The sequence below is a fragment of the Rhinopithecus bieti genome, unplaced genomic scaffold (genome assembly GCF_001698545.2).
Source record: "Rhinopithecus bieti isolate Rb0 unplaced genomic scaffold, ASM169854v2 scaffold_641, whole genome shotgun sequence".
Classification (NCBI taxonomy): Eukaryota; Metazoa; Chordata; class Mammalia; order Primates; family Cercopithecidae; genus Rhinopithecus; species Rhinopithecus bieti.
In genome coordinates, this window is record NW_016803417.1 from 1,357,726 (window position 1) to 1,382,882 (window position 25,157).

At 43.8% G+C, this 25,157-nt stretch overlaps 1 protein-coding gene across 11 annotated transcripts in view; it reads right to left on the reverse strand.

Annotated features, from left to right (window-relative positions):
* Positions 1–11,436: 11,436 nt before the first annotated feature.
* RIN2 (Ras and Rab interactor 2) overlaps positions 11,437–25,157 on the reverse strand; it is a 262,198-nt gene continuing 248,477 nt past the window's right edge. For all 11 annotated transcript variants that reach the window (XM_017883330.1, XM_017883322.1, XM_017883355.1 and 8 more), the window contains 4 exons: positions 24,116–24,421; positions 22,163–22,294; positions 17,646–17,809; positions 11,437–13,264 (listed from right to left, as the gene is read on the reverse strand). In XM_017883330.1, coding sequence (XP_017738819.1) covers positions 12,941–13,264; positions 17,646–17,809; positions 22,163–22,294; positions 24,116–24,421 — 926 coding nt within the window. In that variant the 3' untranslated portion in view covers positions 11,437–12,940. The remainder of the gene's footprint in view (positions 13,265–17,645; positions 17,810–22,162; positions 22,295–24,115; positions 24,422–25,157) is intronic.

The following is a 25,157-nucleotide window of genomic DNA, read 5'->3' on the forward strand; positions in this document are numbered from 1 at the left end:
TTTTTGAGACAGGGTCTTGCTCTGTCTCCCAGGCTGGAGTGCTGGCAGGATCTCAGCTCAGTGGAACCTCTGCCTCCTGGGTTCAAGCAGTTCTCCTGCCTCTGCTTCCCGAGTAGCTGGAACTACAGGTGTGCACCACCCCACGAGGCCTTTGTTTTTTTGAGATGGAGTCTTGTCCTGTTGCCCAGGCTGGAGTGCAGTGGTGTGATCCCAGCTCACTGCAACCTCCGCCTCCTGGGTTCAAGCGATTCTCTGCCTTAGCCTCCCTAGTAGCTGGGATCACAGGTGCCTGCCACCCACAGGCTACTTTTTTTGTATTTTTAGTGGAGACGGAGTTTCACCATCTTGGTCAAGCTGGTCTTGAACTCCTGACGTTGTGATCCACCAGCCTCGGCCTCCCAAAGTGCTGGGATTACAGGCGTGAGCCACCACGCCTGGCCTTTTGCGTGTGTGTGTGTGAGAGAGAGGGTCTCTCTCTGTTGCCCAGGCTATAGTGAAGTGGCATGATCTCGGCTCACTGCAACCTCCACCTCCCAAGTTCAAGCGATTTCGTGCCTCAGTTCCTGAGTAGCTGGGGCTACAGGCATGTGCCGCCATTCTCTATACAGCCACATCACTTTTACAACTATATATCATCTAGTTGTTTGGTTTTAAGTCTATGATTGAGTGGACGTAATTGTCATTCCCGTTTCTTGTTACAGCTTTTCCCTTTCCATTCTTCATTCTGATGCATGTATGGGTTGGCTGAGTTTCTCTGTTGAGCTTTTGTTTGTTTGACTTTGCTGTGCTTTGTTTTTCCTCGGGCTCATGGTGCTGGTGCTCTATTCACAGAGCGCCCTTGTCTCTTAGGATGCTCAAGTGGAATATTGGCTGGATATTTCTGGATCCCATGTTCTCTCCTCCAAGATTTTGTAAACATCATTACTCCATTGTTTTCTGGTGTTTAAAGTTTCTGGGGAAGAAGAATAAGGCCAGCATGAGTTTTTTCCCCCTTGTATCAGTGGCAATTTATGCTGGAGTCTAATTATAACACTTCTAGAAATATAATTGTAATACTTTTAGAAATAAAACATTTTTAACAGTGCATGTGTTTTAAACCTAGTGAATCTGACAATTTCAGCAGTTTAACACTGAAACGTACTAAAAACTTCAAAACGGAATCACTCATACATAGCTGATGGGAATGTAAAATGGTGCAGCCCCCCTGGAGAACAGTTTGGTAGTTTCTTTACAAATTGAACATGTAAACATGCAACTACCACTTAACCCAGCAATTGCATTCCTGGGCATTTACCCCAGAGAAATGAAAACTTATGTTTTCATCAAAACATCTATATGAATATATAAGCCAGAATCAAAAAAGTCTATGTACCCTATGATTCCATTTACATGGACATTCTTTTTTTTTTTTTTTTTTTTTTTTTTGAGACAGGGTCTCACTTTGTTACCCAGGCTGGAGTGAAGTGGCATGATCTCGGCTCACTGCAACCTTGCAACCTCCACCTCCCAGGTTCAAGCGATTCTCCTGCCTCAGCCTCCCAAGTAGCTGGGGCTATAGGCGTGCACCACCATGCCTAGCTAATTGTTGTATTTTTAGTAGAGATGGGATTTTGACATATTGCCTAGGGTGGTCTCCAACTCCTAGCCACAGGTGATCCATCCACCTCAGTCTTCCAAAGTGCTGGGATTACAGGCATGAGTGAATGTGCCCAGCCATTTATATGACATTCTGAAAGGGCAGAATTATAGGAACAGAATAAAACAGACCAGTGTTTGCCGAGGCTGGGACTGATCATAGTGATGGCTACGTGACCAAATGAGTCTGTCAAAATATATCGAATGTGTACTAAAATGAGTGAATTTTACTTTATCAAACTTATGCCTTAATAAACCTGACTTTAAAAAGAGGAATCACCCAGCACTTTGGGAGGCTGAGGTAGGAGGACTGCTTGAGGAGTTGGAGACCAGCCTGGGCAACAAAGCGAGATGCCATCCTTACAAAGAAGAAAGAAAGAGAGAGAGAGAGAGAGGAGAAGAGAAGAAGAACAAGAAGAACAAGAAGAAGAAGAAGAAGGAGGAGGAGGAGGAGGAGGAGGAGGAGAAGGAGGAGAAGGAAAAAGGGAGCCTGGCATGGTGGTGTGTACTTGTGTCCTAGCTACTTAGGAGGGTAAGGCCAGGGGATCCCTTGAACCCAGGAGTTTGAGGCTACAGTGAACCATGATTGCACCACTGCACTCCAGCATGCTTTAAAAAAAAAAAAAAAAAAAAAAAAAAGGGAAGGGAAGGGAAGGGGGGGAAGGGGGGGGGAGAAGGAAAGAAGGGAAGCTGAGATTGCGCCATTGAGATTCCATCTCAAAAAAAAAAAGGAAGAAAAGAAAAAGGAAAAGGAAAACAATAAGCAGCAGTATCAGCACCTTTTTAGAAGTATGGAGATAAATAATGATGGGAGGGGAGGGGAGAAGAAGGAAGGAAAGAAAGAAAGGAAGGAAGGGAAGGAAGGAAGGAAGGAAGGAAGGAAGGATCAGCACAGTCTTTACATTTTTGTCATCGTCATTTTAAGAAGTATATTTGAAAAGCATGAACTACGTTAAACCCCACAGTTACTTGGGCTTCTAGGACATGCTGTTATTGACTTCTGTTTGGGTGCATTTGATTTGACTTTTAGCCGGCAGTAAAACACTGTTTCTATCCCGGCTGCACATTTTCCCCTACATTAAAGATGACTCATAGAATTCTTTATTTATCATTCTACACAGTGTAATTTCTTTTACTGCTTCGTTGGAAAAAACTACAAGCTTTTACCACATTTAATGGCAAACATTTTCCTGCTCATTGAAACAAAACACCATGTGCTCTCTGTAAATAGCACTGACCCAGATTCACATCCATCATTGCAAAATTCCACATTGAAAACAAGCAAACAGCTTGATGGCTCATCTGTTGTTGCTCTGTTTCTTTTCTTTCAGATTATATGGAAAGGACAGAGTGCGCAGTAAATATATATTTTGATATATCCTAAGCAGCATACTTTACAATTAAACAGCTTGGATGGTTGGATGCCTTCATATAAGAAATTTTTTAAATAAAATGATAACTGGACAAGACACATGCATTGACTCTGAACTATCGATGTAATAGTCTATTTTCAGTTTTGCTAACTAGGATGTATAAATTCATTCACTATTCAAATTTAAAAATACAGGTTTCTTTCTTTATTATTTTATTATTTATTTATTTTTTTCTTATTAAAACTACAGGTTTCAATTAAATAAGGTAGGCTGTATTTATCTATCTTTTCCCTACCAATACCTCACTAAAATGAGAATTAAAGAAAATTTTAAAAGGAATTTTTTAAAGGGCATACATCCATAGGAACAAAAAGAATGGAAGAGGAGACAGTAGCCAATGGGAACTGGCAACAAAATTTTGTATGCTTGAAAACTCAGCAGACAGGAGAAAGTTAGATGTTAACCAACTGCAGGTGGAAAAGCCAGCAGGAAGCAAGGCAATCGATTCCCCATGCAGAGTCTGGGCAGGCTCAGGAATTAGCCAAGGCAGGTGTGAGTGAAGGGAGAAGATGAGCGCCTCACTCCTGGAGAGACCCAGAAGCCATGTCCCTGAGCCGTCAGAGCATAGGCAACGAAGAGTGAGGTTGAGATACTGCATTGGAAATGGGCGGAGGTGAAAGCTGGCACACAGAAAGCTGAAACCCCACAGGCTTCTTGCCTGCTTAGCTCCCAGAACACTGGCAACAAAATTTAACCCCACCTGGCACCCCCCAGTAGGACACTGGAGAATTTTCTTGTGGGGAAACCACGTGACCCAGAAGAAAAGCTCCACGGGTATTGACATATGACCAGGTTGCTACACGGTCACCCTAAGGAGAGGACTACCATACAAAAGGGTTCAATCCTCACTTTCCATGATATGGAATCAATAATTAATGTCTTAAATTGAAAAAGAGGCCGGGCATGGTAGCTCACACCTGTAATCCCAGCACTTTGGGAGGCAGAGGTGGACAGATTACTTCAGATCAGGAGTTCAAGACCAGCCTGACCAACACGGTGAAACCCCGTCTCTACTAAAAAATACAAAAAACTACCTGGGCGAGGTGGCGGGCGCCTGTAGTCCCAGGTACTCGGGAGGCTGAGGCAGGAGAAAGGCGTGAACCCGGGAGGCGGAGCTTACAGTGAGCTGAGATCCAGCCACTGTACTCCAGCCTGGGCGACAGAGCGAGACTCCGTCTCAAAAAAAAAAAAAAAAAAAAAAAAAAAAGTAGCTGGGTGTGGTGGCACATGCTTGTAATCCCAGCTACTCAGGAGGCTGAGGCAGGAGAATCGCTTGAACCTGGGAGGTGGAGTTTGCAGTGAGCTGAGATTGTGCCACTGCACTCCAGCCTGGTGGACAGAGTGAGACTCTGTCTAAAAAAAAAAGAAAAAAAGAAAAGAAAAGAAAAACCAATAAGCAGCAGTATCAGCATCTTTTTAGAAGTATGGAGATAAATAATGAAGACACAGCTGGAGACGTGGTTTGGGGGAGGAGGTAACAGAAATGGGATTGGGAGGAGGCTCAGGGGCTGCTACCTTCCATTGCAAGGCTTCCAATATTTGGTGTTGAAAACTATATATTGTGTGTGCTTTTTAAAAATCCTCCTTCCCCTAAAAAACATAAGGCAAAATCATGTGAGTAAACCGGTGTCATCTGGAAAAACAAACGAGGGCTCAGGATCATTCAGAAAGGTTACCTGGAGAAATGGAAGAGTTCTGCGAAATTCACCACACTTTACCTTTGAAATCGTCTGCTGGGGATTCCACAGGAGCTTTTTCCAACGAAGTTTTAAATCATTCACGTCCTTGCTCACAAAGAGGTTTTATTAACAAATCTTTGTTTCTCAAATTTGATAGTAAAAAGGGTCTTATGATTAGTAGATTAGTAGATTCTCAGGGAATGAAATGCCTTTAAAAGGAAGTTGGCTGTTCTTCTTCTTTTTTTTTTTTTGAGATGGAGTTTCACTCTTGTTGCCCAGTCTAGAGTGCAATGGTGCAATCTCGGCTCACCACAATCTTCGCCTCCCGGGTTCAAGCGATTCTCCTACCTCAGCCTCCCGAGTAGCTGGGATTACAGGCATGTGCCACCACGACTGGCTAATTTTGTATTTCGAGTAGAAGACGGGGTTTCTCCATGTTGGCCAGGCTGGTCTCAAACTCTTGACCTCAGGTGATCTGCCCACCTCAGCCTCCCAAAGTGCTGGGATTACAGGAGTGAGCTACTGTGGCCAGCCCAGCTGTTCTTTAAGAAAATAAAAAAACTTATAAACTTCCCATGTCACATGCAGACAATGTGACTAATCAACTGTGCATGACTACATCTGTGTATGCACACACGTGCATGTGCAAGCAGCTGGCCCAGAGATCCCCCCTCCGCTGCTCCTGTGTGCCCTCACACAGGTGTTGGAGGTGAGAGAAGTCACTTTCCAGCAAAATCATTAAAGTTTGACTTCAGCAATCCCACCTGATTTTCAGAATCTTTTCCCCATGCCCTTCAAGCCCCTTTTCCCTGTCAAAGCAAGAATATAATTGAATATACATAAGGAGGTAAAAACTTCGTTCCTGACATTTGTATGCTAAACCTTTTGTCCATAATGTGGTGATTTTAAACGAAGTTATGCCTTATTCTTAGCAAAACAATTATGAGCTATTTTCTTCTCCTTTCCTGCAGGGTTCTAAGAGCAGCACACCTCCTACATTTGTGTATTTGTATCAGCTGCACAAATGCCACTGCCCCAAATATACCTTGAACTAATGCTTCTCAAGCCAACTCTAATGTGCACATGAATCTTGTTAAAATGCAGATTCTGATCCAGCAGGTCTGCCAGGGGTCTGAGATTCTCACAAACCCCCAAAAGATGTGATCCTTCTTCCATGGATTATGGTTTTCACAGCAAAATCCTAAACTATCTGTTCAATGAGAGTTTGCAATTTGTCAGGTCTCATATTTTCATGTGCTAGTGAAAAATAGAAGCTTTGTGACGTCCTAGCTGCTTCACTTACATATATTTTTCTGTTTAGTTAGTGAGTCTCCAGCATTTTATTGTTCTCTGTAGTTTTTCTTTCAGTAGATAATAGATGCATAAGTCTATTCTGCATATGATTGTACATCAATAGGCTGCAGAGAAAAATGGGAGTGAGAAAGATAAAATGGACGGAAACTGCAATCTGGTAAATAAATGCATTCTCTCTTAATTTGTAGAAGTGGCGAGAAGTCAGAAGCACGCACACCAGAAATAAAGAGAATTAATCATGTCAACCTCTGTATTCTTCTTGGTAAAGCACCATGTTTTAAAGAATAGTCATTTTAAGTGATATAAATGTACATATAAGTTCTATATAAATTAGTGAGTATGATAAAGTAAAAGGGGAAAAAAGTGGAGGAAAGTTGTTTAAACAATCACTGACTATAATTATGCTTTTACTTAAATAAGAATTCCTTTTTGGGAAATACTATTTTAGACTCTTGTGTAGGCAGAGATAGTTCCTCTCAGGATTTCGCTCTGGCAATGACTGGGAAGCTATCAAGACGTCTCTGCAACTTGCCTTGCTCCCTTTTCCTTTCTTGGTGAAAGTCACCCCAGGCTATGGGCCCTGATGATGCTTTTGACCAGCAGGGAATACTAGGGAAAATGAGCTACTCCCAGCTCACACGCACACACCACCATCACCGCCATCACCACCATCAGCAGTAACAACAATGAAGTTGGGCTGGGCGTGGTGGCTCACACCTATAATCCCAGCACTTTGGGAGGCCGAGGAGGGTGGATCACGAGGTCAGGAGATCGAGACCATCCTGGCTAACATGGTGAAACACCATCTCTACTAAAAATATAAAAAATTAGGCCGGGCGCGGTGGCTCAAGCCTGTAATCCCAGCTGTAATCCCAGCACTTTTGGGAGGCCAGCGGGCGGATACGAGGTCAGGAGATGCGAGACCATCCTGGTCTAACACAGTGAAACCCGTCTCTACTGAAAAATACAAAAAACTGGCTGGGCGAGGTGGCGGCGCCTTTGTAGTCCCAGCTACCGGGGGTCTGAGGCGGGAGAATGGAGGAAACCGGGAGGCAGAGCTTGCGTAGTGAGATCCGGCCACAGCACGAACTCCAAGCTGGGTGATCAGAGCGTGACTCTCTCAATAAATAAATTAATTAAATAAATAAAGTTAATAACTAGTTTTCACTTTATGTTTGATCTTCCTACACTGAGCAACCTGCCCCAATACATTTTTCTTAAACCTTTGATACCCATTACTGCCTTTCTTCTGTTTCACTAGAAACTTGCCAGCAGATAACAGCATGAATGGGTAGGCAGAAATAAGCAGTAGGGGTGAAATGCCAAAACTGTCGATTATCTCATAATCATAATAAGTAACATTTAACCGTGCTTATGGCGTGGTGCCTGGATGTTCTAAGCACTTTGCATGAATTAATTTATGTTTGCCTTACAGTGACTGAAGAGGCAAGATGCTATTTTCATCCTTGGCTAGTAATAGGTACATATGTTTGATAGGATACATGTGGCTGCTCCTTTGTAGATGTAACCTGTGAATGTGTTTTTATTTTATATGCACATACGGTCTTTTTTTTTTAACTTTTAAATCAACCCTAGTTGATATGCTAGAACTGCACTCTCCAATATGGTAGCCACCCCACATGTGGCTATTGATTATTTGAGACATGGCCAGTGTGAAATGAGATGTGCTGTAGGTGCAAAATGTGCACACGACTTTGAAGACAATATAAAAAATAAAAGAATGTAAAATACCTCTTTAATATTTTTGATTAATTGTTGAAATATATTTGAGATATCATGAGCTAAATAAAATTATTAATATTGATTCTACCTATTTCTTTTTGCTTTTTAAAAATGTGCCCACTAGTAAATGTAAAATTACCTATGTGGCTTGCTTCATATTTCTAATGGATAGCACCAGGCTAGAAGTACATGTTCCATGGTCCTCTGCCAGCCAAATCAGGTTGAGAATGCATGCTTGGTTAGGTGTCAGTGGCCTTGGTTAGGCAAGGTGTTACTTCTCCCAGGTGTGTTTTTATATTAAAATCCACATTTTGATCTAAACTAGTAGTTTTCACAGCAGAAGCACCTTGGAAGTTTAAAATAAATATGGCTGGCTGGGTCGCCTCTGCAGAGATTCTGATGGTCTGGGCAGTTGGGGCATTGGGAGTTTTAAAAGGCTCCAGGTGACTTCAAGCTGACAGCCAAAGCTGAGAGCCAGCTATTCAAATGGAAGAGCAAACACTGAGTCTTGGTGACAGATAGTGTGGGCGGGTAATGTTTGCAGTGGGGCCAGGGTCACGCTTTTTGAGTCTCTGGGTGGAACTACAGAAACAAACTGTGGAAAGGATCAGAGGCTGCTTTTTGGCAAGGAGCCTTGGAATAGAGTTAAGAGCACCCTCAAATCTATGGCATGAGGGAAAGCCCAGCCCACAGAATCATGGTGGGGAAATGGGAAGAAAGGCAAGCAATGGAGCTAATTATGTGTAGTGATATTTCCGCCAGGAAACTGAAGGCTGGTTACAAAGGTGAAGGCCGTCTAGGAGCTCCTCCCTGGTCACCTGTGGTCCTCAGGTTCCGAGCCCCTCTCCGCAGGCCACAGCATCTGACCAGCCCCATTCCCCAGCAGTGAGAAATGAGGGTTGGCTATAGTAGTACTAATGTGTGCACTCAAAGGAAATACTCAGATTCATTAATGTAATGATATTCTAAGTGTCTTATATAGAGCTTCAGAATTCTGGCAAATTCTACTTTTAAATGGGAGAATTTGTATTAGACTCTAGATAAGAAACTCCTCCCCCACCCCACCCCCAACCGCCTCACTCCAATTGAAGCTTCTCCAGGGAGGTTTCTGAGGGGAGGCCTTGGTTACACTTTCTCAACTATTTGGGAAGCTGAGGGGGTAGATCCCTTGAGTTCAGGAGTTTGAGAGTAGCCTGGGCCACATAGTGAGACCTCATCTCTGCAAAAAATAAACAAAACTTAGCTGGGCATGGTGGTGCGCGCCTGTAGTCATAGCTAGGCTGAGGTAGGAGGATTGTGCTTGACCCCAGGAAGTTGAGGCTGCACTGAGCCAAGACAGCACTACTGCATTTCATTTCAGCTTGAGTGGCAGTCACACCTTGTCTCAAAAAAAAAAAAAAAAAGGTTATATGCCCACACCTTTCGGAATAATTATTTTTTTTAACTTCCCATACCTATGTTTCTTGCAAAGCTAGTATTCATGTGGGAAAGGTTTGTGCCAACTGCCACCATTTTTGATGTTGGAGTAAAATCGATCTTTTTCTAATCAGAACCTGTTTCTTGAGAAAAATGCCAGATGTTTTCCTCCTCCCTCCCTCTCTGCATTCTTTTTTCTTTTTTTTTTTCTGAGACTGAGTCTTGCTCTATTGCCCAGGCTAGAGTACAGTGGCGTAATCTCAGCTGTCTGCAACCTCCGCCACCTGGGTTCAAGGGATTCTCCTGCCTCGGCTTCCCGAGTAGCTGGGATTACAGGTGCCTGCCACCATGTCTGGCTAATTTTTGTATTTTTAGTAGAGACAGGGTTTCACCATGTTGGCCAGGCTAGTCTTGAACTCCTGACCTCAAGTGATTCACCCGCCTTGGCCTCCCAAAGTGCTGGGATTACAGGCATGAGCCACCGTGCCCGGCCCCTCTCTGCCTTCTTTACTTCCTTTCCTTATCACCTATTTAGGATTTTGCAACGTTAGGTGATTTCTTTTCCATATTTCCAACTGAATTAGAGTTAATTACATGACCAAAAGTACTTTTGGTCTCAAATTCATCATCATGAAAATGGGCCGAAAAAATGAGGACACTTAGAATTTTACTATCAGATACTGCCAGATGATTAAAACACCTGTATTCTACACATACTGTGCCCTTCTGAGTCCTTCTTGTGCTGTTTCTATTTCTCTCAGACTGCTGGCAAGTGACCAGGTGTGACTAGGTGTGACCAGGCATGACCAGGCGTTAAAGAAGTGCTCCCTCATTTCAAGTCTCTTAAAGATGAAGGTAACAGCTGCCCAATGAGAATGGAACCGCATTTGTGAATGGAAGCACTCATAGCTGGGTTTCCTGTACTTCGTATTTTCTTATAGATCTAAAGTTGTAACTTCCACATAATATGAACTACTTCAACAGTTTCTATTTCTATTCTATGTCCCTGGGGAGTGGGGGTGGTGCTAGAGTGAAAGGATTTGGCAGTGCATGCAACATAAAAAAAAAAAAAAAAAAAAAAATCCCTTCCTTTGGCCGGCATTCAACTTTTATAACATGTTTTTATTTTTACTTTTTTTGCGGAGGAAAGACAGGGTTGCTCTGTCATCCAGGCTGCAATGCAGTGGTGTGATCGTAGCTCACTGCAGCCTCCAATTCCTGGGCTCAAGCGATCCTCCCACCTCAGCTATAATGTATTTTTAAATTTGGAAATGCATTCTCCTCTTCCTCCACCCAGCGTTGTATTTTTACTTTCCTCTTATTCCCTCCAACCTTCACCCAAGTCTGTTTCCTGGCAATTTGAGAAGTGAGAAATGCCTGCGTGGGGGAAAAAGTAGAGGCACATGTTGTGTTGTAATTTTAATGGGGAAGCATTGCCCAATGACAAAACCAGGGACCGTCTTGTGATGTCGCTTTCTGCCCACGCTACCTTTTCCTCTTCTGAGCTCACTCTCATCCCGTGGAAGGCTGCAAGGCTGCCTCGCATCCAGAGGCTGTGACCTGCTTTAAATCAAAAAAGCATGATGATCTTAGTTTGAAGAGTGGGGAGGACAACCATATGGATTCAGCTGTCAACTTTTATTTTGTTGTAAATATCAAAAGCAGGCAGCCCATTCAGTCCTCATTCTGATCTTTACGGATCTCTCCAACTGATGAGTTAGAAACCCTTTTAAACTCATGTTTTCCTTCCTTCAGCCAGGAAGGATTTATTGAGCACTTACTATTAATATATGCCAGGCACCGTTCCAAGCATGGGGAGTATAGCAGCGAGGAGACCAAGCCTCTGGCTGTCAGTTTTGAAACAGCACTGAACTTTCAGCCAGGGCACTGCAGAGGCTGCGTGAGGACAGGGTGGGGCTGTCTGCAGGGCCCCAGCTAACTCCATGTTCAAATTACCTGTGATTTTCTCTAAGTCCGACTGAGCCAAGTACTGTACTAGATAACAATGGAAACACTTTCAGGCGGGAGGATGATCTTTTCCTTCTGCTCCTTAACTTTTGCCCCATATCAGGAGGAGCGTCTGAGAAATGTGAGCTTTTCTGCTTAGCCCCTCAATACATCATCTAACCACAAACCCTGGCTCATATTTCATCTGTCCATGACACTGTGTGGTGCATGAATATATTCTTACTCTAAAGAAAAAAAAAAAAACCAAAGGATATTTCAAAAATTATTTTCACACATGATTATCATACAGTATTACAATGTATTATGTGCAAAATTCCATTTAAAAAATCATTTACAAAAGTACAACACAGTATGTGCTGAGGGTTCTAGTTCAACAAAAGCCAAGGCTAAAAAAGGTACAAGGTACAAAGCCAACCAAATTAGATGACTATGCATCTTTACACAGTACAATAACATGTTTTTGTAACTACCTGTGTTACATGGATACAAGACCCTCATAGTTTGTGCACCTGCAAACTGGTTTTATTTAACGTAAGTTTAACTTCACTGCAGGTTCTGATAATGTAGATTTTGTGTGTGTGTGTGCATTTTCGAATTCTTCTCCATTATACAGCATCTTATTTAACTCAACAAAAGCCACATTATACATTACTTGGTTTCTGGTCCCAATAATTTGATGCTGTTAGTTTTAATTTCTATGGAAAAGGGAGAAAAGGTGTTCTTCTTGATTTTTATTTTTCTCAAGGGGCCTTCAAAATTGTTTCTAAAAGCAAATCACACATGGAATAGATTTTGCCAAACCTCATTGCATATTTACAGTATTTTAAGCGTAGGTGGTTCCTTCTATCTCTTTTTCTACATCTTTCGAAGAGCCTGAACCAGCAGACTGCACTCCTCAGTCCTTTGTTAGAGTCCGTATTTCTCTCTCTACCTCTCACTACATTCATTTCTCTCCTTTTTCTCAGCATCATTTGTTTAAAAAACAAAACAGCAAAACACTACTAAACGTGAACAAGAGAACAGTACATCCGATTTCCAAAGGCATTCTGCGGCCAGTGTCAGGAATACGTTGCTTTAAGAAATCCAGCAGTCTCTCCCCACAAAGTTGCCAAAACATCCAGTTACAGAAGAGAGACTTTAAAAATGCAATACTCTCAAATCCAGCAAGAGATTTATTTTTGAATATTAAATGTTAAAATCACATGCATAATTATAGAATATTTTAAAGTTACAAAATATTTTAAAACCAATCCTGACAGTTTACCTGCAACTGCTATAAAATTTCTATGAAATATATAAAACATGAAGGCTCTTTGTATAAAAAAAAAAAAGGAAAAGGAAGGCAGGAAGGGATGAGGCCATCCACAGGAGTGAGAATCACCTGACGCACTGCATCGCAAACATCTGCTGTTGAATTCAAAAGAACTTGTATCTGAAGTGTTTCTTCTGCACATATACATACATGTAAGCCAACCTAGAACCTGACTGGGGGTAGGTAGCAAACAATCTCAGGACACTTCAACCATCAAATGCAATTCTCCATTGCCAAAAGGGAATCCTACTGCTTCACGAACCTCAGCTACCTTGCGTGGCTAAAGTTGCCCTTGGCTGAGTTGGCCTGTGGATGGCTTAGTCACTAAACGGAGGGGTCCCCGAGGAGGTGACTGCTTTTCAAGCTCAAGCACATAGAAGCCAGAAGGCAAGGCTTCCAGCTCCCCTTTGGATGCACCACTGGGAAGTCCTGCCTCTCTTCTAGGAGGTGGTGAGGTCTTCTTCTCCGTTCTGGAAAATGACACCGTAAGGATCGTTCTTGATGCGTTTGTAGACAAAGTGGAAGATGTGGGGCTGTGGTCGACTATGCAGCTCCGCCTTGATTTTTTGAGGGTAAGTGTCCTCTGCCAGCTGCTGCCATGTCTCGTCAACGAAGAGAAAGAGGCTGTACTCCTCAGGGTCCCCCACCTTGAACTTCTCAGCGCAGATCTGACACACATCCTCAGTGGTGATATAAGGTCTCACAAGGAGCGTCTTTCCTGTGCAACCACTGTTGACCTCCTGAAATGCAACTCGGAGGTAATTCTGCAGGTGGAAGAGGAATGTTGAGACAGTCAGAAGAGAAAACTAGGTAGTGAGCATGATGGGGGACCGAGTGGGGGGCGGTGACTGTGAGCCACTTCCAGGCCCTGTCCTGTCATAATGCCCGATGTCAGGCCATGAGGCCTCAAATGACAAGGAAAGAGGCTGATCTGACTTTGGACAGTGGAGAGGATAACTACATGATTCATTGCAACTGTAACAAGCAGGAAGTCCAGGCAGCCCTGGTTCTGATCTTTCCATTTCCCTCATAAAGTCTGCTTAAGAAACCCCTGCTTAAGAGTGTGAACCACATCCAATGCTGGGTTTCTTCCCAGCTTGAAAAATAAACCAAATAGCACAAGAGTATGAAGGAAGTCAGCAGGAAGAGATTTAAAATATCTCCACACAACAGCACGCACTGTGCTCACATTTTGTTTTTTTCTGTTCCTTTTAAGAGATGAGATCTCACTATGTTCCCCAGGCTGGACTCATACTGCTGGGCTGAAGTGATCCTCCTGCCTCAGCCTCCTGAGTAGCTAAGTCTACAGGTGCATGCCACTGTACCTGGCTTGTGCTCACTTTTGACACACTTTTTAAATAAATCCTAATCAAGGGCAATAATTTAGGTTGAATCACACACATACAAAAAATATGCTGACATTTGACTATTTTTTGTCTCCCTCAAATGGTGATTTCAGGTAGTTCAATCTAATACAAGGCTCCTAGTGGCTCTGGGCACAATGTGGAAAAAGTCAGAAGGAAAAGAACGTTGATCTTGCCAAACACTTTGCAGATGGAGGTGATTACATGCAAGGTGGTCCTGCAGGAAATTAAACAAAGACATTTGCAGGCTCAGGCGCTGCCATCATGGCAGGTACATACTATCATGAAATATGTAAACCTGTGGTCTTACAAGATACAAAGCCCAGACCAGGCATAAGGAATCTTAAACTCACATCAGGCTCTCCTAGATTTTGTGACCCCAGACAGCTTTGCTTCTGTTTCCTTAAGAGTGGCATTATCAGATGAAATCTAGAACACCCAGTGAAATTTGAGTTTCATCTAGAAAACAAATACATTTTATCTTCTAAATCTGGCAACCCTGCTCAGCAGTGAAGGGAAGGAGGGCTCTCTGCCCAGGCGCCTGCATGGTCACCACGAGGGTTTCCTGGGATAATGGAAGGGGAAGCTCTAGGGAAGGACTGTGAGCTCTGCACATGTAAGCTATGTTTCATATCTGCTTCCAGTGGGGACTTTTGCTAGCCCAGTGACTTTGCAGGAGAGGTGAGCTAGTGGGAGGTGCCCAGATTGACACTGACACTCTTTGAACCTTTTTTTTTTTTAAGAGACAGGGTCTACATGATCCCTGTTTGACTAGTGCAGAAACTGAGGCACAAGAGAGGCTAAGTAACTTGCCCAAAGCCACACAGCTAGGACATGGCAGAGGCAGCCCCACCACCTTGACCACTAAGATGCACTGCCTCTTCCCATGTGAGAAGACCTCTGTGCCTGTGACCTCTGATTCAGGGGTTTCAGATGGAGCTTTGGGTCTGAGGTTTTGCTTTGACCCCCGAGTCGAGTGCTGAGCATTTCCTTCTTTGGTTACACTCTGAGAAGGCATGCACCTCCAAAGTGAGCAGGGTCAATGAAGGCAGGAGGGGGCGGCTGCAGAAGAAGGCAGCTCCACGGTGTCTGGGGGTCTCCAGGTGAAGAGGTGGAGGAGGAAATATGTGTTGGCAGGTGGGCAAAGGAACAATGAACTTTTCTCACTTCCTCTGTTCTGTCTCAGCCAGCCCCTCCCTGGATGGCTGTATAATGGCACCCCAGGGGTCTGCAAACACTGAGTGGCACAGGGACCTTCTTAGTGCAACAGGATGGGGAGAGTGCAGCACATGTATTCTCATTCTTTAGGTTTATGTGCTTGAGAAGGAATTTCTGAGAATACTGAAATCTTGGAGAAGAATGAGCTGATCTCGGCTTTCAAAGATGGGCTTGCCTTGTTTTTGTTTGTTTTTGAGAAAGGGTCTTATTCTGCTGCCCAGGCTGGAGTGCAGTGGTGTGATCTTGGCTCACTGTCGCCTCAAACTCCAGGGCTCGACAGATCCTCCCACCTTAGCCTCCTGAGTAGCTGGGACTACAGGTGTGCACCACTACTCTGACTAACTTGAAAATTTTTGTTGTTGTTGTTTTGTAGAGAAGTGGGTCTCACTTTGTTGCCAAGGCTGGTCTCCAACTCCTGGCCTCAAGCGATCTTCCTGCCTCAGCCTGTGAGGTGCTGGGATTACAGGTGTGAGCCACCTCATCTGACCCTCTATTTTCAGAGCTCTTATAAAAGAAAAAAAAAAAAAAAAAGGCCAGGCGCAGTGGCTCACGCCTATAATCCCAGCACTTTGGGAAGCTGAGGCGGGTGGATCAGTTTGAGGCCAGGAGTTTGAGTCCAGCCTGGCCACCAGGGTGAAATCCCGTCTCTACTACAAATACAAAATAAATTAGCCGGTTGTGGTGGTGAGCACCTGTAGTCCCAGCTACTCCGGAGGCTGAGGCAGGAGAATCGTTTGAATCTGGGAGGTGGAGGTTGCAGTGAGCAGAGATCGTGCCACCACTGCACTCCAGCCTGGGTGAGCGAGACTCCACCTAAAAAAAAAAAAAATCGCGGTGGCTCACGCCTGTAATCCCAGCACTTTGGGAGGCCGAGACGGGCGGATCACGAGGTCAGGAGATCGAGATCATCCTGGCTAATGCTGTGAAACCCCGTCTCTACTAAAAATACAAAAAATTAGCCGGGTGCAGTGGCGGGCGCCTGTAGTCCGAGCTACACGGGAGGCTGAGGCAGGAGAATGGTGTGAACCCAGGTGGCGGAGCTTGCAGTGAGTGGAAATCGCGCCACTGCACTCCAGCCTGGGCAACAGAGCGAGACTCCGTCTCAAAAAAAAAAAAAAAAAAAAAAAGAGCAGGTGAATCTGGACATGAAGGCTAATCTGTCCTGCTTTCCAGATCCCTGCTTGGAAACTCATCATGAGGAACATAGAAACAAACCACACACAGGTGTTATCATTTAATTTAAAACCTTCAAAATATTATTTGAAGACACTTGCCAACTCACTTGTTATTTCATAAACAATGAGCAACTCAGGAATTGTGTTAGGTAAGGATTTCTTTTTTTCTTTTTTCTTTTTTTTTGAGACGGAGTCTCACTCTGTCGCCGAGGCTGGAGTGCAGTGGCGCGATCTCCACTCACCCGCCTTCCGGGTTCACGCCATTCTCCTGCCTCAGCCTCCCGAGTAGCTGGGACTATAGGCACCCGCCACTGGGCCCGGCTAATTTTTGTATTTTTAGTAGAGACGGGGTTTCACTGTGTTAGCCAGAGTGGTCTCAATCTCCTGACCTCGTGATCTGCCAGTCTCGGCCTCCCAAAGTGCTGGGATTACAGGCGTGAGCCACCGCGCCCGGCCTCTTCTTTTCTTTTTTGAGACTAAGTCTCACTCTGTTGCCCAGGCTGGAGTGCAGTGGTGCGATCTCGGCTCACTGCAACCTCCGCCTCCTGGGTTCAAGCGATTCTGCTGCCTCAGTCTCCCAAGTAGCTGGGATTACAGGTGCCTGCCACTACACCCAGCTAATTTTTGTATTTTTAGTAGACACAGGGTTTCACCATGTTGGCCAGGCTGGTCTCAAACTCCTGACCTCAGGTGATCTGCCCGCCTTGGCCTCCCAAAGTGCTGGGATTACAGGCGTGAGCCCTGATGCCTGGCCTTGGGTAAAGATTTCTATAGCCCTAACCCACCTCTCCATTCTAAGAAACAAGTTCATTGGGAAACCCACATTCCCAAGCAGCAGCTCATGGTCAGGAAAAACCCTGGCCAGGGAACCTGAGCAGGACTCGCTCAGATGCTTGCCTGGTCACTCTGCGCTGTGGATGGCTGCCATAGCTGTTGCTGCTGCTGCTGAGATTCTGGGGTCTTCTGTTTTGGAGAGAGGGCGAGTGAAAAGGGAAGGAGACATCACTGTTCCTCTCTCTTTTCCCAAAGAGAAACTAGGCCAATTGCATCGCGTAACACAGCGGCTGTTTCCTGATGAAACAAAATCTCCAACGCCTGTGCCAAATGCTTCCTCCTCCTTTTTGACTTATCGTCTGCTTGTTTGGGCAGAAATCCTGCCTTAATTCAACTTGGTTTTCTTAAGGACAGCAAAACTTGGGCCAAATATCCCATGCATATATAAATGTAAAGAAAACAGAGCAATGTAACAAGGCCAGAGGGTGGTTTGAGATATCCCTTTCCTGCCAACTAATTCAACACAGTGGGGACCTCTGAGCTGGGATGTGCTGGGTGAGCCAGCTCTGCGTTCCTGGAGGACGAAGGAAGCAAAGCGAGGGCCAGCTGCACACCTGGAAGTCGTCCACAGAGGGAATGGTCCGGTTGGTGGTTCTCCGTTTGTGCCACTGCCTCAGGGTGTCTCTGGTTTCTGAGCTGAGCAGTCGCGCTGCTTGTTCTTCTTGGAAATTCTTTATCAGAGAAAGTGCTCCATATGCGCTTGTCAAGTAATAGCCTCCTGAAAAGAGTAGAAAGAGTGGGTCCTCCCAGTGCCAACCTCCGCTCACAGGTGATAATGGGATGCCAGCGTTAGAGGGCATGTTTTGTATTTTTAGTATTTCTTTAACATGCATTTCCTGTAGGATCACAGAAGCCCACATCCAAGAGCATGGCACTCACTCCTCCATCCATCCCTTCACACAGCCATCCCACAGAGATTTATGGAGTGACCCAGGCCTGGGAGGGGCCGGGGAAGCACGGACAAGCCAGGCTGACAAAGTTCCTGTTTCCACTGATGGGATTTCCATTCTAGTGGGTGAGACTGACCAAGCCTCTAAAGTGTTTTTGTTGTTGTTGTTGATTTTGAGATGGAATCTCGCTTTGTCACCTAGGCTGGAGTACAGTGGCACAATCTCAGCTCACTGACACCTCCACCTCCCAGATTCAAGCAACCCTCCCACCTCAGCCTCCTGAATGGCTGGGATTCCTGACTGTCTGGGATTAAAGGCATGCGCCACCATGCTTGGCTAATTTTTGTATTTTTAGTAGAGATGGGGTTTCACTATTTTGGCCAGGCTGGTTTCGAACCCTGGCCTCAACTGATCCACCCATCCCGGCCTCTCAAAGTGTTGAGATTACATGAGCCACCATGCCTGGCCAAAATTATTAAAGTGCAATTGTGAAAAACGTTTGCTAGAAATAGTTGGGGTATTAAGGCCTGACGGGGTGGTCAGGGGAAAGTCAGGCTTGTGAGACAATCCAAGGCCAGAATCTCCTCCATCAATCCAGACTCGTGGCAACACTTGCTTTTGGCGTTTTCTTTTAGTAGTTGATATTTTCTATCTCTGATAAAGAAGAATTTGGTTTTTAAAAAAAGTAAAAAAAGAAAAAAAAAACAACGAAATGAATATTTTCTAAATTAAGTATACTATACACTTTGAAAGAACTGTTCGCAAAAATGTGGGTACTTCAAAAATAATTTCTCTCTCCTGATTCCCTTTCTTACCCCTTCCTTTGGGACTAACATAACATCTGGCACTTAGGATAAAATAATTTACAGGAAAGTGATGCTCTTGTGATGGTGCATTTAGGAATGATCTCTTATGTTCCTGAGGAGTGTAAAAGGGCTGACGACCCTGTAAGATGCATATGTATTCCTTCATAGTTTTTGTTGTAACATATAATTAGGTGCCTAGGGAGGAACTTACGGTCTCTGTGCTGAAGGACCACCAGGGGTCGCCCCGAATGTTTATTAAAGATTCCCTAACTGGGCACAGCACATTTTAGATTTAGAGACATTCTTTGTCAAAATGCCCACTGAATCTCTACTGCGAGCCACAGCTACAGAGGAGAAAGTAGGTTTGTAAGAAATAGAATCTGAGTCCTCACTCTCCAGAAGTTTATGAATGTGTGTTTTGTTTTGTTTTGTTGTTTTTTAAAAAGACACTGGTAATTTATGCCAGCAGGGACCAGAAGTTAGTTTGGTGAAATGAGTTTTGTGCAGAAGTGTTACCTTTAGGGCCAAAGTATTTAACTGTTCATGTGAGACCCTGCGGAAGCCTCTCTCTGGTCAATAAGTGGCAATATGCAAGATGGCAACTGTCTCCTCCATGTGGATCAGGAGCTGCACGCCCTGCAAACTTGTGCTGGACATGAACTCGAGAAAGAAAAACACCCTTCTTGTTTTCAAGTTGCAGATAAAGACTTGAGGTTATTTTTTCCTGCAGCATAATCTGGGTCACCCTGAGCCATGCACTTTCCCTTGATCACATGTCAAGCTTTCTGTGTACAGAGTGATCTGAAAGGTTTTCCAGACCTTGCCACCTACAGTATAATCACCCTAGTTAAGAGTTTTGAGTTGTTGATTTTTACCAAATATTTGCCCCACAAACAAATCAGCAGGTGACTGTGTGTGAAACTCAGTAATCCAGAATACAGATGCTATAGGAAGAATTTCAGGAGAAATCAGTATGAATGTAAGTATTCGGGAAAGGCTGTATGGAGGGTCAGGATTTGAGCAAGGACTTGGAGAACTGTTACAATCTTTGTGGGGGTGGTGGGGGGCTCCTTTGGACTTCAAATTTTAGACTCCCTAGCTCTCATCTGTTCAGGACACTAAGGAGAAAACTCAAATGCTGGAAGCACAAAATTGACCACACTTTGAAACATGTGGATGCAATTAGAGAAGGTTTTAAATTTCAGCAAAACTATAACCCTACCACAAGAGCTGTGCAATTCTAAGGATTCTATGACGCCTTTTTGGTAAATGAGAATACCTGCTTAAACAGCAGAAAACAGACGTGGCTGCTACCCCGCAAACCAAAGAGGACTTTGGGCAGGCACGGAAAAGTCCAATCTGTATTTTTGCCACTGCTCAGTAGCCTCTTCCTCCCAGGCTGCATAGCTTCAGTTCGATGCTACGCAGGCCTGGTCTGTGATCACAGCCAACCCGACTAGGCCGCCTGCTCTCCCAAGGAAGGCAGCCAAGAAGCCCCAGACACGGTTAAGTGGAAGCAGGCTCCATTTAAGTGCGAGCTCACCAGCCGCTTTGTGTCCTCACTAGTTGTGCCCTTGTCTTTCTTGTGGGATTCGTGGAGGAGATGACAGCCACCTGTCCATTAGTCATCAACACAGGGCCTTGCCCTGGGCCAATCTGGGAAAGGGGCAGGAAGTAGCTGTCTCTATCCTTGGGCCACAAGATGTAAGCAAATGTTTGTCCTGAGTGCACATTGTCAGTAACAGAATCGACTTTCTAAGTGAAACCGGCATGTCTTTTTCCCCAAAGCCCTAAGAGCTCCACATACTTATTACTAGAATTAAACATGATTGAAGCTTGAAAAAGAACAACCAAACCCCAAACTGTATTAATAACAAACATTACAGTGGAAGGAAGGAAAGCATGCCATGTAGACTAACATGCTTCTCTTGGTCCCTGGGCAAAACCACATGTTTGGCCTTGTCTAATCCCAGGGCAGAGCAGGCAAGAAAAGCTCCAGGGAGGGCCTCAGAGGCTCATCAGGGAGTGTCTGGTTCCATGGTTAGGAATATTAATGAGGGGACAGAAGAGGCTAAAGGGTGAAAGAATGAAAGAGGCCCATTCATACCTGCCTGGGATAGGGAACAGGAGGAGAGAGATTCATCCCACATCCTGAGTCAGCACTACCCATGGCCACGTGGGAAGGGCATAATTGGGCTCCAGGGAGGGTGGTCCCTCCGACAGAAAAAGCAGGACTGAAGAGACTAAGGGGCACATTCTGGGGTGGTAAAAATGCACTTCATTCCCTCCAGGGAAAATGCTGGGATGACTCATTCCTTAGGGAATCCTGTCAGAGATGGACCTTTCCACTCAAGCCCAGATTGAAACTCACTGGGGGAAAACAACAACAACAACAACAACAAAAACCCCATAACAATCCCCCCTAGGGCTTATCTGGGTTTTTATCTGGTTATATTAAAATGGATTAAGAGGATTCACAGTGCACAGGCCCTGATTTGTTCTCCTTTAAAAAGATAAGCTCACACAGAGTCCCAGTTATTTCTGCTTTTCAAGGCTGTGCACTAGTGTGCCAAACATCCTCATCACTTCCATGGTAAAATACCTAAGCTATGCGTAAGGAGAAGGAATTTCTGCTAAGACATGTTGGGGTTAGGCAGACATAAGAAGGAACCCGACTGACAGGGTAAATTGAGAGCAAACTGCACGGATTCCACACCCCTGTGTTTTATTATAAAATGAAAAGATACTTTAAAAAACTGGAAAACATTTAATACTGTTTTTACACTTAAAAGTGAAATTTTAAAATAAAAACAAAGCAGCTTTTTACCCATTTACTAATATAAGAAAGCAGGTTATTTTTCTGGCATGGAAATATCCTCAAGCAAAAAATTATAATTTTCTCTTGGAGTCAAAGAAACATTTCTTGCAAAAAAAAAAAAAAAAAAATGGCTTTATTCTACTGAACGTAGTTTTTTAATATTAAGCAATCTTAGTGAAGCATAGTTAAGATGGGGTTATATTTTTTCTTTGTGTTTTCCTGGCTTTTCCAAATTTTCTACCATGAGTGTGTATTACCTTTGCAATCAGAAAAGCTTAGTACACTCTTTTAAATAAAAAAAAAAATTCAGTTAACACTTAAGATGTCAAAAAAGCACCCAAGTAACTGCTTAATAGGTGCAGAATTTTATTTTAGGGTGAGGAAAATAGTTTGACGCTAAATAAAGGTGGAGAATGCATGACATTGTGAATATACCAAATGCCACTGAATTATTCACTGTAAAATGATTAATGTTATGTAACATGAATTTCATCTTAATTTTAAAAAAATGAAAAAAATAGCACCCAGTTCCTTCAACTTTTCTCAAAAGCAGTTACCTTCTCCATGTAACAGCGATGGGTCTAGGAGCTCCATCATGTACTCGATTTCAGTGTCCAATTCAAGCATGTCACACTGGGCTATGACATAGGTCAGGACTGGCAAGAAGTCATCAGCGCCATACATCCTCCCTGAGAGTAGGAAGAAAGAATGAGATGAAATGTTTTTACCAACTTTTCTTTCTTTCACATCCTACTTGTTGCTTTTATTAGACAGCAAGGAGTCACTCTGGAGGACTGTGCTATTTATAAACAGAGGTGGGTGTTTCTGGAATCTTATGTAGCCTGTGACCCTCCCAGCTGCTAATGTTAGAGACCAGCCCTTACAGTTTCAGAATGAATGTCTATGAACCAATGAACACATTACAGATTTTCTCCCCACTTTTATAATTTGTATAAAATTATATGATAGAACAGAATGCTCGTTAAAATATTTTAATTTTCAGCAAACAATAAACAATATTATAAAACACAAAATATTTACTTATGCTAATTCTTTGTGTCTTATTTCCTATTTCTTGCTGTGCATATTATTCACAAACATAATGACAAGGCCAAACTCAAACCAGGAATAAGCCAACTTTGCTCTGTATTTAACGTGAGCACACAGTTAATTCGGTATATGTTGAATATACACATTGTTTAATAGAAATATACGGCAAAAAGTGTTAGTCTTTACTTCTAGTTTTCTTTACATCAGTGGTTCTCAACTGGAGATGGTTTTGTCCTCCAGGGGATATCTGGCACTGTCTGAAGACATTTTTCATTGACATAACTGGGGGGGGGGATGCAGATGACATCTGGGATGCTGCTAAACTTCCTACAGGAAGCAAGACAGCCCCTGATTAGATTAGAAGAATTATTCTGTCTACATCAAGTCTTTAGTGTGTGTGTTGAGAAACTGTGCTTCAGAAGAGCAAAATCCCATGCAGATTAGTATTTGGGGAATTTTTATAAATGACTGTGAACTATAGAAAATATGTTTCCTACATGTGAAATATGCTTGCAAACTTATGAGGTGATGTTCACATGCTATCATTATCAGGCCCAGAAGCTCATATTTTAACATCTTCACTCAACAATTCCCAAAGTGCACACACATTCCTGTCTACTCAAGCAGTGGTTAATAGAGCCTGTGTTTTCTCTCTGCTGCTTCTTCATTAAGCAATTTCACTCAGAAGAAAAGTTCGTAATCGTCCTTGGAATTACAATAAGCTTACTGAAGACCTGGGACAGTGCAAGGCTCCATCACTATCCATGATTCATGGTTACCCCTGCATCTACAGGAAGCAGCAAGGCTACATCCGAGGGCTGGCTTTCCAAGTTTGTAACTCTTTGGTGAATTTCAATTATATTGATTTGGCTTGTAGCAAAGAAGGGCTAGCCAATGAAACGGCTCTAATGCAGCCTCATTATGACTGAATGCTCCGAGTTCCTTTCACATACTATAGGTCATTGACACAAACCCTCATTGGCCAAAATGTTGTAATGATACTCGCTGATATTTCCATTGCACTTGGGACTATGTGTGAGCTGTCTCAGCTGATCCCCACCTTATGAAAGAAAGGGTGACATCCAGCTAAAGACGCAGAAAACTACAGCGTGCAAGGTTGATTAAGGGGACCAAAGTCCCTCAGTTAATTTTCTTCTTCTTGGAGGGAAGATCTGAACTCAGACTCCAGAGACTGAATTTGTAACCATACTCTGAACTAAATCTTTACTTAAATCGGCCAGGTACAAAAATCTTGTTGCCCTCATCTGCTTACATTTTAATCCGTTGCATGTGGCTAATTTGCCAGATATCAGAGAATCACTTGTAGTTTTGTAAGGCACTTGGTGAAATCAAGAGACCAAAGGGAGGAGAAATTGGGAATCAGAAAGCCTGACAGGAGACAGGCCTGTCTCTGGCCCGGGAGGGTAGCAGCATGGAGCCTGGGCTTCCAGCAGCCTCACCTGAGTTGTTCTCCATGACCGTGTAAATGAGCTTGCAGACCCGCAGCAGCAGCATGACCTTCTTTTCTGGTGAATACATCTTCTGCATGGTCATAAACTTGACTTTGATTTTCTCCACATCCACAAAATCAGGGGTCGGGGCGAAGACCCCCAGCTCCTGCGGATTCCTCTGCCGCACAAGCTGCAGGTTCTCCTTGAGTTGCTTCCATGAGCCGTCGGCCATGTGAAAGTCCTTCAGCATGGCCTCCACGTGCCCCTTGAGAGGCTTCAAGATGCACTTGTGCATGGCTTTTTCCAGCACCACATCTGCCAAAGAAAGTGTAGCTACTATGACCATTGTCTGAAGAAAGAAGAAATGCAACATCTGCTTTCTTAGAATGGACGTCTGCAACTCTATGCATTCATTGCAGGCACACAAGTTGTACACCTTAACATCCAGCTAACAGACAACACCAAGCAGCACCATGACTCACATGTTAACATTTTTTTCTGAAAAGCCAGGAAGACCTAATCTTCCCCAATGATGTCTGACTTGCATATAGCCAATACAATGAAATATACTTGTTTTAATTACTTTCATGCCCTATCCCTATAAGTACAGGCAAATATGCTAGAAGACATTCTTTTGACCTAGTCCTTCAACTGGTCATCCAGTTAACAGGAGAGCAAAGATGTTATCTTAAAGGAAGGATTTTCTAATAATGAGGGTTCAACATCTCTTAGAATACTTTCTGAGGGCCTGGCGCGGTGGCTGACATTTGTAATCCCAGCAATTTGGGAGGCTAAGGCAGGCAGATCATTTGAGGTCAGGAGTTGCGGAGACCAGCCTGATCAACATGGTGAAACCCCATCTCTACTAAAAATACAAAAAAATTAGCTGGGCGTGGTGGTGCACGCCTGTAGTCCCAGCTACTGGGGAGGTTGAGGCAGGAGAACTGTTTGAACCCAAGAGGAGGAGGTTGAAGCGAGCCAAGATCGTGCCACTGCACTCCAACCTGGGCGACAGAGTGATACTCCATCTTAAAAAAAAAAAAAAAAAAAA